We start from the raw sequence: 16,214 nt of genomic DNA on the forward strand, positions 1-16,214 counted from the left end.
AAGGGTGAACATCTGGACATTACAGACACGTTCACAATTTTTAGGGGATGATTTTTTGTGTATCAGGGATAAGTTTTTTTGTGTCTATTTTAGAACTACAACAAAAAAAGAGCATGCCCACACAACTTTAGGACTGTGGTGCAGTTTTATTCGTAATGTGGGACGTGGGGGGAGGGGGGGTGGGGTGTGCGTTAGTGCCTCAGCATGGGACGGGGAGATCAGTTGCTGTAATTGGATTTGTCGTATTTGGATTCCGAAACGTCTACCAAGTCCTGTTTGTATTTTTTAGTAAAAACTGTTGTGTTGTGGGATAATAATAATAATAAGAATATTGTGTGCATCTTCAGCGCTGTTAGAGTGACACTAGTGTATGCTGTGGGGGTGGAGGACACGTCCTCCTCCTCCTCCTCCTCCTCCTCCTCCAGTTTTCTCATGCAGATGTATGTGTGTGTTCGATTAAACAGCGAAGTCAAATGGTGTGTGATCTACTTCTAATCATGCCATTACTCACGTGCAAAGAATTCACCACTGGAGACGTTCTTACGTATGAAATCTGGTTTATCTTCATCTCATCAGGTGTAAATCATGATCCAGTGATACATGTTTTAATGGACATAACGGAAATCAGAGAGACATTTACACAGACTCGCATTACACACATCAGACGTTATTGTGTCATTTCTCTTCCTTTACTAATCTTATTCTCCTTAAACACCCTGAAACACACAATGTGCACAATGGCGCCCTCTGTGCTGACACCAGAGATGTGCACACATGTACATGTTCTCACCCAGACTGAATTTGGAAAGAGGAATGTGTGGTCTAGAGGATCAGTTCTGCCCTGAAGCTGCACTAACTTTCCTACAGGGAGCCATTGTGGACACACACACACACACACACGTACCACCGATTTCTTTTTTTAATCTATATCTGTACAGATGCACTGAGCGTGATTTCATACCTAAACGTAAACGCTGCACGTTAATTGGACCTCGGACACTCCCCCTGTGCGTCAGCAGGGGATTTAGGTTTCTCATCTCTGCTCAGTAGATCTGACCCAGGACCAGTTCTTAATAAAACTCAAACCGGTGTGCCATCTTTAGGTGGTACATCCTTCTGTTCTTTGTGTTTACCTCCCCCCTCTCCTTCCAATGGAACAGTCCCTTTTTCTGCAGCACTGCTACCCCCCTCCTCTGCCAGTTGAGTGGTAGAGTCCAGAGCCTCCTTTAAGGGGCAAAGAACCTCGTGTGCCTTCAGGGGCGAACGCTGAGGCAGGATGATGCCCATTTTGGCACTTTTGCCCCCCTGTTGGTCTGCAGGAGCGGCCCGTCCTTCGTTATCCAGAACTCCATCCCCGTGCAGCCAGTCCATCTTCTGCATGTGCTGTCGGATAGCGTCATCCACACGGGCATCAATCATGGCCTCAGTCAGAACACCGTCCTCAGAGGAGTACGCGGCAGCCTAAAGCGACAAAGGGGGAAAACGATTGACCAGGACAGTACACAATGCTGCCACCTAGTGGAGACCATGCTCAATAAAAAACTCTCTCTCTTACTGATGTCCTATTTTTTTAGTTTATTTTAAGAGAAACAGAAGCAGCATCAGGAACAGGGGGTTTGACGTGCCATATTAATAAATAATTCTGTCATACTGAAGAAAGAGTCAGGTGTGGTTCCTTACCTGCCAGGCCACACCCAGTTTGGAAATCTCTCGACCGGACATCCCCTCTGCGCGCTTAGCGATCTCCGAACATTTAACTCCGTAGTCGAACTGCGCCAGCTTCAGCCGTCTGCAACACACGGATGTTTAAATGACGAGTGTGATGTCTGCACTGTAGCTCGTGTTAGCAGGGAACATTAGAACATTTATGATCATGATGTGAAAACTCGTGTATATCAGTGACATCATCCTCCAGCCACGCTCATGAAGCGCTCTCCTTTCAGGTACGCTACATAACGCCGGGGTGTCCAAACCTGGCCTCAATAAAACTCTGCAGTCTTCAGACAGACCTGGTTACAACTTCCTTTAGTAGGTTTCATACACGTCCTCGACCTGAGAAACATGCTCTTCCTTTTCTTCTTCACTGTTAATGAGCGTGCGAGTTCCCGAAACGTTCTGACACACTTTCGCCGAGTTCACACCCCACAGCGACTTAGATTTAATACAACATTTACAAACTACAGCTGATATACGATTGTAGCTTTAGTGTATTTAACACACACACACACACACACACACACGTGTCTATTGTACTGGTGAGTTTTTCAAAAAAAGCTCAAAACACACATAGATAAGAGTTTAAACTCTTCAAATCCAGATGAAGAACAACGTCCAGAGCTCAGTGCTGTCACGGATCTGCGTGCTATATCTAGGTTCCGTGTGTTCCGTGTGTTCCGTGTGTTCCGTGTGTTCCGTGTGTTCCGTGTGTGTGTTTAAAGCGATCTGTAAGAACAGCACACGGCCGTGTACTCACTGTTTCCCCCCGGTGGCCGGCTCGAGGACATATTTGTCGAAGTAAAGGCGGACGAGTCTCTCTCTCTCCTCAGGGCCGGGGAGGGCGAAGTTTACGATCTCATCGATACGATCGTTAATGGCCCAGTCAAACTGCTCAGGCTGGTTACTGGCCAAAACCAGCATAAACCTGCAGAACACACAGATCCATTAATCACAGACAAAATCTACCAGGGAACATGAAGAATACTGAGATTATAAAATCAACACAATGTCCAAATCTACACTGATATAGATGCACTGAGACGTGTTTAGTGTGTGAAGTCGACTACTTTACTGCAGTCCCACACACACACACACACCTCACATTGCTAAACTTGGTACTTCTCAGTTGATTAACCACATGTCTGCTTCATTCTCTTGTGGTTTTGGCTTGGCTGTAGTGACTGTGTGTGTGTGTGTGTGTGTGTGTGTGTGTGTGTGTGTGCATGCATGCAGGTGAACACACTTGTTGCTCTGCTCTCCAGTTCGGTACAGGAAGGCGTTCAGCGTGGCTCGCAGGTCCTCACTGATCTTCTCCTAAAAACCAAAAAACATGTGTCCCAGTCACTTAGTCACTACTCACAGTACACTGTACAAGACCTAAACACACACGCGCACACACACGCACACGCGCACACACACACACACACACTCCCGGCACTCACAGTGGATCTCTTGCGCAGAAAAGCGTCAGCTTCATCCACAAACAGCAGCAGGCTGTAAAGAGGAAAAACAGAAAGAGGTGAAGTGAATTCTACTCTCCCTGATCTTATACACTGTGGTTTCTGACCTCGTAATAAGAAGAAGAAGATCAAGCAACAATTCTGTAGATTTTTTCACACACTGTGTTCACATGTATTTTTTTTACAGGACATGTGCAGTAAAGTGTAACACCCCTGTAAAGGGGGCTCTCACCCCTGACGGCTGGTGCTGGCCCAGTCAAATACTTTGTGCATGGCAGTTACACCTTCCCGCCCCATGGGGGCAACGTCTCCCCCTGTCATAATGGCGTAATCCATCCCAGAATGCACTGCCAATTTCTGTTCCAAGCAAAGCAGCAGCACCATCAGGAAGCAAAGAGAGAACACGGGTACAATACACGCGGAGAAAAATACTGTATACATTTATACATTCCTGTAAATGTTATAAAACCATGTAGAGGAGCATTTCTACTGAAGTCCTAAGAGGACATGCATTATCTTTTTCTTTCTTTCTGGTTTCCTCGTTATCAGGACTTTCTCATGACCTTGACATCAACGTGATCAGAAGTTGATTTGTCTGTGTGTTCAGCATCACAGCGTGTCCTACAGGCGGCATGGAACAACCAGAACCCTGTGTGGACACGTGATCACCACAAAATTAGAAATCAAGAAATGAAAATGCATGGCCTCTTAGAACTTCTGTACATTTCCCTGTTACAGGGGGTTCTAATTAGAGCCCCTCAAAGAACATGAAGAACCCAGTAAAGGTGTCTGAGCTGCTGAGTGTTTACAGCTGGTGTAGAAGAAGAGTGTTTCCTTTAGTGGATCAGATCTTCTATTTCCAGTTTCCTCAGTCAACTCCATAGGTTTTGCAGATCTATGAAGATGTTCTAGAAGGGGTGTGTGTGTGTGTGTGTGTGTATGTACACGTACCTTGGCGAAGAGTGTTTTCCCCGTCCCAGGAGGTCCGTACATCAGGATGTTCCTGTAGAGACCTCGGTTCTGCCGGGTGTTCCGAGTCGCTATGGCGATGTCACGGACACGTTCCTCCAACGATGGCTGTGCAGTAACACCACACACACACAGACACACACACCTTTTATTTTCTCAGGTCATCACAGATGTGCCGTCATTTCCGTAACTGTCACAATCGGAAGGGTTTAGTGAAGGTGATGACTGATGATGTGTTTGTGTGGGGAATAAACAGGAAGCGTGAGGTGATACTGGAGCTCGTTTATCATACAGATCTCACACTCACACTGAGCACAACTCCTTTCAGAGCATCCTGGGGCTTACTCATCATCCTCCTGGTCATCTGAGAGAGAGAGAGACAGGGGTCAAAACAAAACCCTTCTGCTGAAACACGTTTATGAGATGGTGAGTTTTGGGGCCGTTACCTTGACGGGGTGTTTGATGGCCTCCGTGACCGTGATGCGTGACGTCTCCCTCACCAGAGATGGCTTGCCAAGCCGAGCCTCGATGTATCTCCCTGCCACTGCTGTGGCGCTTCTTGCTGAGTAAACACCCACGGCCAGCAGAGTGAGTCCTGCCACCTAGTGGTGTGGAGGTGAGAGTGCATTTTAAACATGTTTCAAAACAATACTATTTTTCATCTTACTACTATTTAGGGGTGTGTGTGCGCGTGTGCAGGTGTGTGTGTGTGTGTGTGTGTGTGTGTGTGTGTGCGCGCGCGTGCAGGTGTGTGTGTGTGTGTGTGCGCGCGTGTGCAGGTGTGTATACTAACCGTAGCAGTCACTTTGTCCCAGTCAGAGATAAAAGCCCTGAAACCTTCCCCAAACACAGCACCAGCAGTTCTGCAACACCACGCAATCACATGTCCAACTGTAAGCTCTTCTGCCTGTGTCTGTGTGTGTGTGTGTATGTGTCTGTGTGTGTGTGTGTGTACCGTATACTCTCCAGTACAGTCTGTCTGTGTTCAGCTGCTTTAAGGCGAATCTGTTCCCTGATGACGTCGGCGTTTTCTCTCTCCACACGGCCGCGAGCTTTAGCCTCAGCCTCAATACGCAGCATCTCGTTCTTATGCCTTAACTCCATCTCATGCTCTATGGTAGCTACACACACACACACACACACACACACACACACACATTATACACTTCACTAATTATTACTCACCCCTGTTGATGAGTGAGTGAAGGATTCAGTGACATGGTGAGGGAGTGGGTGAGGGAGTGGGTGGGGGAGTGGGTGGGGGAGTGGGTGGGGGAGTGGGTGGGGGAGTGGGTGGGGGAGTGGGTGAGGGAGTGGGTGAGGGAGTGGGTGAGGGAGTGGGTGAGGGAGTGGGTGAGGGAGTGGGTGAGGGAGTGGGTGAGGGAGTGGGTGAGGGATAAAATGAATGAGAGTAGGATACCTTTCCTCATGGCCTCCTGTTTCTGCACAGACTCCTCCTGTCTGCGCAGGTTCTCCTCATTTATAGCTTGCTGAAGGACAATATAAAGTCAGATTTTAATAATCTAAGAGCTGTACTGTGTGTGTGTGTGTGTGTGTGTGTGTGTGTGTGTGTGTGTGTGTGTGTGTGAGAGAGAGTACTTGTTGTCGGAGCTGATCCTCATATCGTTGTCGAGCCAGTTTGTCCTGGTACTGAGCTCTCTGCAGGAGAAAACACACACATTAACACACATCTGTGCACTATACAGGGATTATCATGGCGTCTCCTGCACCCTCACTAGTGCACTATACAGGGATTATCATGGCGTCTCCTGCACCCTCACTAGTGCACTATACAGGGATTATCATGGCGTCTCCTGCACCCTCACTAGTGCACTATACAGGGATTATCATGGCGTCTCCTGCACCCTCACTAGTGCACTATACAGGGATTATCATGGCGTCTCCTGCACCCTCACTAGTGCACTATACAGGGATTATCATGGCGTCTCCTGCACCCTCACTAGTGCACTATACAGGGATTATCATGGCGTCTCCTGCACCCTCACTAGTGCACTATACAGGGATTATCATGGCGTCTCCTGCACCCTCACTAGTGCACTATACAGGGATTATCATGGCGTCTCCTGCACCCTCACTAGTGCACTATACAGGGATTATCATGGCGTCTCCTGCACCCTCACTAGTGCACTATACAGGGATTATCATGGCGTCTCCTGCACCCTCACTAGTGCACTATACAGGGATTATCATGGCGTCTCCTGCACCCTCACTAGTGCACTATACAGGGATTATCATGGCGTCTCCTGCACCCTCACTAGTGCACTATACAGGGATTATCATGGCGTCTCCTGCACCCTCACTAGTGCACTATACAGCCTCCTCTCAGTTTCTCACCGCTTGGTTCTGTTTGGTTTCTTCATTCAGAGTTTTCCTCCTTTCCTCCCCCTGAATGCGGATCTGATCCCCCTTCAGCTGCTCCAGTGCTGCCTCGTACTCCTGATTTCACACACACACACACACACACACACACACCACCGTAATCATGACCTGATACATCATCACGTTATTTTTAAACGTGTCAGGTTGTAGTGACAGTGTAAATAAATATTTTCAGATTATTTTACCTTCATCTTGCTCTGATGTTCAATCTGCAACGTCTGCTCCTGCATGCGCGCCAGATCCAACGCCTCCTTCGCATGGCCTGGGTTCACAAACACCACAACAAACCAGTGTTCATTTCCACGTTCAACCTCCACTTTACACTTCTGGACAGATGTTCCAGACAGATGTTTCTGTGCTAATGGTCTTTACTTAAGATGAGGTGAAGGTGTGCTACAGGTTCATTGGGTCAGAAAGGTGAAGCTGCTTTCTGGAAGGGTAGAGAGGGGTGGGGGTGTTCTTGACCTTTGACCTTTTGCCCTTGACAGTGAGAACTCAGGTAGATGTGAGTCAGGAGCAGCAGGTTCTGGACTCTGTTCTGTTACTGTTTCACCTCCTTCACCAGTTCCTTCATAACCTGCATCAGATTCTGCAGCAGAGACTGAATGAGGGGTGAATCCACATCTCTACACCTGTGTGACTTTATAGGGGTGAAGTAACTCCAACACTCCAGCAGGGCACTGGATCTTCATTCAGCCCCCTGGAACCCCTCACGCTTTACAGGGGAACGGAGAGCCATACGTGTAGATCTCTGTCCCGTGATTACTGTGTGTGTGTGTGTGTGTGTGTGTGTGTGTGTGTGTGTGCGCGTGCGTGTTACACACTTACGGGACCGGTCGAGCTCCTTGGCGGCCTGTGCCGCTCTCTCCAGCCCGGTGGGATCGAAGTTGCTCCATTTGTCCTTGGGTTTGTCTCCCCCGCTTCCCCCTGATCCCGCTGCCGCCGGGGGAGGAGGAGGAGGAGGCGGTAACGGAACATCCGCGCTCGTGCCGCCGCCTTGTCCTTTATTGAGGCCGAAGAGCCACGACATGTTTGAGGGTCAGATGATCGGTTCTATAATGACTGATTCCCCCCCGGTGTAATACCGCACCGGACACTTCCTCCTTCACCAGCACACGCGTGTCACGCCGGAGCGGTTTGCGCATGCGCCCCGTCGGAGAGCCGAACGTGATTGGCTGCGCCGGTGACGGACTCTGTGAGAAGTTTTACCTTCTACCCATTTTCCGACAAACCACGCCCCTCTGTGCTGTGATTGGCTGCTAAACAAACCACGTGAAAGTACGAATCGTTAAACCGCTCGAGCCTCGTCAAAGTGATCAGATATCACATGAGAAACATATCATATAGGAATTAAGCAGCACGAGTCAAATCCGATCAGTGTTTGATCAGACCACCATCTGCCTGCAAAACAGAATCAAGTTCTTCAAAGAACACTTGTACTTCTAGGTACAGTTTTGAAGGATCTCGGCAGGATGGTTGTTCCAAACACCTTGGAGAACTAACCCCAGATCTACTGTGGATGTAAGTTGCCTCAGAACCTTCTGTCACTTCCTGTGAGTCCAGACAGACTCGATAATGTTGAAATCAGGACTCTGTAGAGGCTAAAACTATTACTTCTGTTATTCCTTGTTCTTCTCCAGACTGAAGATGGTTATTAATAATATTGGCTGTATAGAATAAATTTGGGGCAGATCAGCCGCCTCCTTGATGGTGCTGCATAATGACGAAGTATCTGCTAAACCTGCAAGGAAACCCCACCAAACCAGACACTGATTATTACACTGCTCTGGTGTGGGTCATGTCTGAAAACCAAGTGTGAAGTGCAGCAGCTGGTGGGGAAAAGCAGGAGGTTCTTTGGCACTTGTGGAGAACATGGGCATCCCTGTGCTCTCAGAACATGACCAGGCAGAAGAAGCCTGAAGCTCTGATTACAGGTTCCTTCTTGTAATATTTAGGTTTTGTAGGAGAACAGAAGATACTGAGTGACTCTTCAGGCATTCCCTATCATGTCACAAAGTAAAACCTCAGAGAGCTTCCAGAAACATTCCAACACCATGTTCAAGTCAAAACAAAGTAGAAAAAGTTAAAGATTTTATTACTAATTTTTCCACTTTTCTCCAAAGTCCTTTAGCAAACACCTCGCTTCCTCCTACAGCCAAATAATTCAGATTTTGACTCCTCAGATCAGAGCACCATTCTTCTGCACCCAGTTCCTCTGTTTTTCTGTAGAGTTGAGACACTGAGGTTTGGCTTTTGGTCTGCAGTTCTTCTATAAAGATCACATCTGGCCAGACAACAGCTGGGTGTACCTGGGAAGTATGAATGATTTGTCTTTCAGTTTCCCGACCTCTGCGTCTGTGCTCCTCAACATTACAGCTATTTTGAAGAAGCAGAAAGAAACAGGTGAAGAGCAGATCCTGAAAGCTCAGTCTGCTCTGAGATCATTTGTATTGTGTATTATTTATATTTATTTATTTTGTGTTATAGTTTATATATTAAACTTATTTTCCTATTGCGATATGAAACATTTAAAACATGAAAATAATAAATATTTATACAAACTGAAGTTCAGACGAGATTATTATTAGTTTATTAAATATGATGGTGTACATTTATTTTTCTATCATTAAATTGAAATAATATGTAAACAAAATACAACAATTTTAAGTTAAATATTGTTTTATTTCCTAATCGCAGAAATACTTGAGATTTTTTTTTCTACAGATGAGCGGCGTGTTTCTGACCCACTGTGGACACCGTATATCACACAGTGGGTGTGGCTTACTTGTAACCTCATGAAATTCTTTTTCTATCCCACTTGTATTCATCCAAACCCCGCCCACCGCTCCATGATTGGATACTCACACGCTCTCTAATTGGACAGCGGTGGAGTTTCGCGAAACATTTAAAATAAGTACTAATACAAATGTTTAATGAATATTATTGTAATATTTTATTTATATATATATATATATATATATATATGCCTGATTTAATAATATAAAACCAAAAGCTTTAAACATGTATATTCATTGTAAAAACAGTAATTTATTGTCTTTACATTGTGGTGGTCTAGTGGTCTCGACCCGGGTTCGATTCCCGGTCAGGGAACCATCCCCAGCCACTCTTAGTGCCGGTCCCAAGCCCGGATAAATTGGGGAGGGTTGCGTTAGGAAGGGCATCCAGCGTAAAACATGTGCCAAATCAAACATGCGGAGGATCCGCTGTGGCGACCCCTAACGGGAGAAGCCGAAAAGAAAGTATATACATTGTAATTGTGCCTTTTTTTTTATTTTTTTTTTTTTTACTTTATTTATAATTAATAATCAGGAGTTGAATATCATTAATAAACACTTTCCCCCACACAGTTAAAACAATTTTCATGGTTCAGAGCGTGATTTTAGCTTCTTTCAGCTTTCCAGAAAATAATAATTAAATGGAAATACACTTATAAATCTTTATAAACCAGTGTGGGACGAGTTTCAGAATAGACCAGTGTTGAACACACACACACACACACACACACACACACACACACACACACACACACACACACACACACACACACACACACACACACACACACACACACACACACACACACACCTGTACCCAGAGATGAGGAAAACAGTTTATTGTGAGCTACCAGATGATGATCATTGTGTTTGTTCTGCTTGTATTTGACACTCGACACTTTTCCTCCCACACACTGACTTTAGTCTCTGATGAACACTCGGTGTGGAGGATCACGTGACCAGGTTCTTCACGTTTATCTGTACATCTCGGTCACATCAGTCAGAAACGTGAAGGAGCCTCGCTGTGATTGGCCGAGAGAGCCGTCCGTCACTGCAGCTGTGTGATGCGTGAGAACACACCGGTAGGCTCCTTCCCGTCCCCCAGCGCCGCCCGCAGGCCCTCCTGCTGCCGAGCTCGCGCTAACGTTACCAACGCCTCGAAACTCCGCGGCTCCGTGACCGCCAGGTCGCTCAGCACACGCCGATTCAGCTGCACGCTGCACTGTGGGCGGAGTTTACACACAAAACATCACCTTTTACACACAATCACGTGATCCTGCACACACACACACACACACACACACGTGAACTGATGGAGTGTAACACAGCAGATGAAGGGGAAGAAGACGAGTGTTGAGTGTGTACTGACGAGACTCAACACCGAGTACCGAAATCAGAACGAGCTTTTATTCTCCACAAATTCTGTGTAATTGGAAAGTGGTCCATGAGCAACAAGTAATCTGTGTCTTTCAGCTGAAATACGACTGAGAGAAACACTTACCTGCACCAGGTTGTACATCAGTACAGGGTATTTAATCCCATGTTCCCGACAGGCTGCAGCCACCCGAGAGATCCACAACTACACAGAGGGGGGGAATGATTATTGTATGATAATTAGATGATAATTATATGATAATTGTAGGATTGTAGGATAGTTGTATGATTATTATATGATAATTGTATGATTATTTTATGATTGTATGATAGTTGTATGATTATTATATGATAATTGTATGATTATTTTATGATTGTATGATAGTTGTATGATTATTATATGATAATTGTATGATTATTTTATGATTGTATGATAGTTGTATGATTTGTTGTATGATTATTGTATGATAATTGTATGATTTGTTGTATGATTATTGTATGATTTGTTATATGATTATTGTATGATTGTATGATTATTGTATGATAGTTGTATGATTATTGTATGATTTGTTGTATGATTATTGTATGATTTGTTGTATGATTATTGTATGATTTGTTGTATGATTATTGTATGATTGCATGATTATTGTATGATAGTTGTATGATTTGTTGTATGATTATTGTATGATTTTTGTATGATTGTATGATTATTGTATGATAGTTGTATGATTATTTTATGATTATTGTATGATTATTGTATGATTGCATGATTATTGTATGATAGTTGTATGATTTGTTGTATGATTTGTTGTATGATTTGTTGTATAATATGATTATTGTATGATTATTGTATGATTTGTTGTATGATTATTGTATGTTTCGTTGTATGATTATTCCTCCCCCAGGTTGATGATGATGGTGTGTTTGTGAGTCACAGCTCATACCGTCCTCATGCTGCGTCGTTTGGTTTTTCTGGCTTTGGAGGCATAAACGAAGGCCCGGCGCACTGCTCTCACCGCCAAGCTGTAACAGCGATTCTTCCTTCCACGGAAGTGCTGAGGAACATCAACATAGAACAGTTTTTAGTTTAGATCTGATCATCTTCATCATCATCACATGGCCATAAATCTCGGGTAAAATCATTACTGTCTCGGACACAGACAGACTGAGACCAGGGGTTTTTTAGGATCATACAGAAACCCACAAAAATAAACTCCAATCATTTTAAACATAAACACCGAGAGCACGAGGCAGAAGATGATCGTGTTAAAGATTAGAATCCATTAACCTGCTGTCTATCAGAGCTGCTTCCACTGAGGAACATCACACATGAGTCTAATATCCAGAGATGAAGTGAATACTGAGATCCTGTAGACCACTTTTAGGAGTGTTAAAGATCCTCTACAGGAACAGTGCTGAGATCATAGAGGAGCAAAAACCTATCAAACTCATGATTACTGATTAATAACTGCTCAGTTTATATTCCTGATTCTGTGAATCATCTGCATCATGTGTTGTGTGGATCAGACCCGAACCCGAACCCGAACCCTCAGCATGATCCCCATGCTAACGCTAGTTAGCTCAGCTCAGCTCCTCACCCGCGCGTGCTTTACAAGCTCCTGAACCTTCCAGTACCGGTCTGGACCTCGGTTCCGGATCCAACACGATAAAGTCAGAAACACCATGATTTAATTAACGCCGACCTTCTGCACTAACAAACACACACACACACACACACTGCTTCTGTCAACGTGACTTTGAAACTATCCTTTTAGCAGTGCGCATGCGCGAACTGTAAAAGTCCCCCTATTACTGGATCGAATACACTTTCTGTCACGTGTACAACTAAATATAATATTATTAATATTATTGTTATTATTATTGTTATTATTATTATTATTATTATTGTTGTTGTTGTTGTTGTTATTGTGGTTCTTACACTGTTTATTTGTGGTGTTAAAAGTCCGTGCTGTGCTGTCAGGGTCAGCAGGTTCTTCTGTGCAGGTATAAACTTGATCAGAATCACTGACTTACAATTGAATATATTTTTTGTACATAAATATGTATGGAATTATTGCTAATAATCTATTCTCTTTGCTAGTGTTTCTCCCAGGTGCTGCTGCTGCACTAGAGTATAGCACATTAAGTGTTAGGAAGGTTTACTCTCTAGCTCGAAGAACCCATTGTAATGGAGTTTCACTATCTGGTGTGCGCTGATCAGGAGGTTGTACTCGCCCCAGCGTGTCAGTAAAAACACAGTACAGGATTCAGAACACAAACTTTACTGAGTTTAGAATAGATTGCTGATGTGAGGTGATTCTTGCTGTCGTCTGGTAGCTGCTGATCTGTAGGTTGCGTGATGTCGAATGACAACTACGTTCTGGGAGAGTTCTTTCATTTGAGGGGTGATAGAGATATGTAAACATTGCTGAGGTTGTATCTGTTGCTGCAGAAAGCGTGTTGTCCAACCTAGTCTAGTTCTGATTGCTGCTCGTCCAGGGGGCCCAAGGCGTACAGGTTTAATAGGTGTTATAAGGTGGGGATGGTCTGTGTCTATCAAAAAGAGAGGTTGTTCTTTATCACTGGGCTGTAAAGGGATGCCTTTCAGGTGTTGGTATTTCTGCTGACTCTGTTCAGAGGTAAAGGCATTCTGGGACCGGTAGCCCAAACTGTAGCATATTAACCTTATGAAGGATTTGAAGGTGTTTCCCGTGGCACAAACGACAGGGTTTCTTTAGGGTACAATTTCTAGCTATGTGTGATCGTCCACATTTCCAACAACGCTTGTTGTCTTTGATCCATTTGATCATCTGCTCTGTAGTAAACGCCTTGAAAGTGGTACACTGGCTTAAGTGATGTTCGGTACTGTTGCAGTATGGGCACAGAACTCTGATCTGTTCAGATCCCCGTGCTGGCTCGGACTGATACAAGGGGGTCAGCACCTGAGGAGCTGCTTGTGGGGGTTGGTTAGCTCCATGCAGGACAGAAGGGAGTCTGGGCTTTGCTACTGGGCCTGGTCTTGCTTGCACCATCTTACGTCTCTGCTCTTTCCTCTGATTTGTGCTCTTATAGTCCTGACACCAGGATTCACGCTTGAGCCACTCTGCTAGATCTGGTAGAGTGTAGGAATTTTGATGAGGCAGATGTTTTCTGAACGAGGCACACAAATCCGCGGGTAATTTAGTGAGTAGACGTGCTACATGTGAGCGGCACTGCAGGTGTGCATATCCCTTAGAACCTAATGACTTCAGGAGACCCACGAGAGCTTGAATTTGAAGGGCAAACTTATTAAAACCGGCTACATCTCCAGGTTGAACATCAGGAGCATTCATAGCTGCTGCTATCTCTGTAAAAGCTAACTGAGAAGGTACCCCGAATCTGTCAGTAAGTGCAGTCATAGTGTCTGTGTATGGCCGAGGGGAATTCAGGAATGAATCTGCTATTAGGCGAGCCTCTGCAAACCTGAGGCGTTCTACGAGAACCTGGTACTTGAAGAGCTCAGAAGCATCAGCAGGGAGGAGGTTTTCAAGGGCTAACTTGAAATGAGTGAACTCGCCAGGGTCAGGACAGGTGAAATTTGGAATTGTTGGATGCAGGCCCTTATAGGACGTCTGTGGAGATTCAGTACTCTGAAGCCACCCGGTCAAGGAAGAATATAGTAGATTAGGATCGGCATCAGGCCGTGGGCTTGTCCCGTAGACATATGTATCTGCTTCTGACTTTAAGCGACTCTTTCTAGGTAGCACTTGGGGTCTGCAGGGTGTAGGCTGCTGAATATAGGGTGCTGGCCCTGGCTTCACCGCCGCAGGTGGTTTATAGATATTTGCGGGCAATGGGACTGGAGTCTCTTTAACCTGTTGTGGCTGAAGAGCTAGCAAAGCTGCCTGCAGATTTACTGTTAAATTCTGCATATCTTTATAAAGGATTTTAAATTGTCGGAGTTCCTCCTGAGTGGCCATCTGAGCTTCACGAAGTTGCCTATTTTCCATCTCCAGTTCTTGAAGCTTTGACTTATGCCAGCAGTGGGGTTCAGCCTCGTCCTCTTGTAACAAAGGCTCCTCCTCTCCATCACTTTCGAAAGGCTGTATTGTGAGCCACGGTCTTTCTGGTTGTATGTTAACATCCCAATGCGGAGTGCTAGTAGCTCGAGCATTCGCGTCGATGTCATCAGCATGTGAACTTGAAGGAAGAAAATCACTATAATCGGGGAGTAACACATTATAATGATCTCTTATTGTGTTTTGCTGTGTCTCCTCTTCTTGTCCACATGATTGCTGCATAGGATATTGCACTGTGTAGTCTTTAAGATAGGGTGGGGGCTTAATTCTGTGTTGTGGGCGCAGACTCTCACGGGAAGGTTGCTCCGACATCCTATTTTGTGGTAAGCACACTTATCCGGCTCGAAGGACCAATGTTAGGAAGGTTTACTCTCTAGCTCGAACGACCAATTGTAATGGAGTTTCACTATCTGGTGTGCGCTGATCAGGAGGTTGTACTCGCCCCAGCGTGTCAGTAAAAACACAGTACAGGATTCAGAACACAAACTTTACTGAATTCTGGATAGATTGTATGTGAGGTGATTCTTGCTGCCGTCTGGTAGCTGCTGATCGGTAGTTTGCCTGATATCGAATGGCAACTGCTGCTCAGTGTTCTGGCCTTTTTTCTTAATGGAAAACGGTGGACTGTGATGTCAGAGGTAACTTATTATGAGTAGTAAACTGTGTATCTGCCTCTAGTGGTGAAGCGCGGAAATACAACTGAATAGGAATCCTTTCCTACATAGGGTATAGAATATAAAGTATAGAATATCGAGTGCAGGGTATAGAATAGATTATAGAATATAGAAGATAAAACAGTTTGTAATAGAGTATATAATTTAGACTAGAATATAGAATATACATTCTAGAATACAGAATAGAGTTCAGACTTTCAAGTATAGAGTATAGGATGGAGTAAGTTCATGTTAGAGCTTCTATCCAATCAGATGTCACCCTTCACATCACTTGGTTTAAAGTCTGCAGAAAACAACAGCCGGTCGCTTTATAGCTTTAAATCCATGTTCCTTGAAGCTGTTGAATTAACCCCTGAGCAAGGCCCTCAACCCATTTATCTTATTCACACAGCTATAGGGGTTGAGGGCCTTGCTCAGGGGCCCAGGGGTTTGGAGTGGCAGGCGTCTGCACTCATGACCCTCAGATCCAGTGTCTTAACTATTCAGCATTAACCACAAAGAATAATGTAGATTTTTATAAATGGTTTAATTAAATGTGTCATGGGGACCAAATTAAACCATTTATAAAAATCTACATTATTCTTTGTTCACTTTATTACACATAATTTGTGAGTTTGTATTTGTTATTATTTCTTATAAGTTGTAGTTCTCTGTGTAATGTTTTGCATTATTTAAAAAAAATATATATAATAATTATATCATCCTTTACCTCAGGATCAGAACTCTATTTTGAAAGTTCTTGTGCTGCTCGACAGTGTAAGAGTCTGA

General features: G+C 44.6%; 2 protein-coding genes across 2 annotated transcripts; both read right to left on the reverse strand.

The window, feature by feature from the left end:
• Window positions 1-543: 543 nt before the first annotated feature.
• On the reverse strand, window positions 544-7,716 carry atad3 (ATPase family AAA domain containing 3). The gene is made up of 16 exons (XM_083570805.1): window positions 7,374-7,716; window positions 6,731-6,807; window positions 6,501-6,602; window positions 5,745-5,804; window positions 5,566-5,635; window positions 5,101-5,266; window positions 4,939-5,008; window positions 4,592-4,747; window positions 4,453-4,509; window positions 4,128-4,253; window positions 3,409-3,533; window positions 3,159-3,210; window positions 2,960-3,030; window positions 2,474-2,641; window positions 1,681-1,789; window positions 544-1,461 (listed from the first exon to the last, which is right to left on the reverse strand). Exons 1-16 carry the CDS (start codon window positions 7,573-7,575, stop codon window positions 1,081-1,083), a joined length of 1,992 nt encoding a protein of 663 aa, XP_083426931.1. The 5' UTR covers window positions 7,576-7,716; the 3' UTR covers window positions 544-1,080.
• Window positions 7,717-10,164: 2,448 nt separating this feature from the next.
• On the reverse strand, window positions 10,165-12,500 carry mrpl20 (mitochondrial ribosomal protein L20). Its single transcript, XM_083570806.1, has 4 exons — window positions 12,313-12,500; window positions 11,659-11,769; window positions 10,842-10,919; window positions 10,165-10,562 (listed from the first exon to the last, which is right to left on the reverse strand). The coding sequence occupies exons 1-4, from the start codon at window positions 12,397-12,399 to the stop codon at window positions 10,389-10,391; spliced, it is 450 nt and encodes a 149-aa protein (XP_083426932.1). The 5' UTR covers window positions 12,400-12,500; the 3' UTR covers window positions 10,165-10,388.
• Window positions 12,501-16,214: the final 3,714 nt, after the last annotated feature.

The sequence above is a fragment of the Silurus aristotelis genome, assembly GCF_946808225.1.
Source record: "Silurus aristotelis genome assembly, contig: scaffold_204, whole genome shotgun sequence".
Classification (NCBI taxonomy): Eukaryota; Metazoa; Chordata; class Actinopteri; order Siluriformes; family Siluridae; genus Silurus; species Silurus aristotelis.

What these genes read in the sequence shown, in the direction of transcription:
- mrpl20 (XM_083570806.1), bottom strand. Translation starts at nt 12,399, where the DNA reads ATGGTGTTTCTGACTTTATCGTGTTGGATCCGGAACCGAGGTCCAGAC. An exon ending in AGCTTGTAAAGCACGCGCGG is followed by an intron (nt 11,770 to 12,312) that starts GTGAGGAGCTGA and finishes GATGTTCCTCAG; the next exon opens with CACTTCCGTGGAAGGAAGAA. An exon ending in TGATGTACAACCTGGTGCAG is followed by an intron (nt 10,563 to 10,841) that starts GTAAGTGTTTCT and finishes CTCCGCCCACAG; the next exon opens with TGCAGCGTGCAGCTGAATCG.
- atad3 (XM_083570805.1), bottom strand. Translation starts at nt 7,575, where the DNA reads ATGTCGTGGCTCTTCGGCCTCAATAAAGGACAAGGCGGCGGCACGAGC. An exon ending in ACTGTACTGGAGAGTATACG is followed by an intron (nt 5,009 to 5,100) that starts GTACACACACAC and finishes GTGGTGTTGCAG; the next exon opens with AACTGCTGGTGCTGTGTTTG. An exon ending in GGAAAACACTCTTCGCCAAG is followed by an intron (nt 3,534 to 4,127) that starts GTACGTGTACAT and finishes TGCTTGGAACAG; the next exon opens with AAATTGGCAGTGCATTCTGG.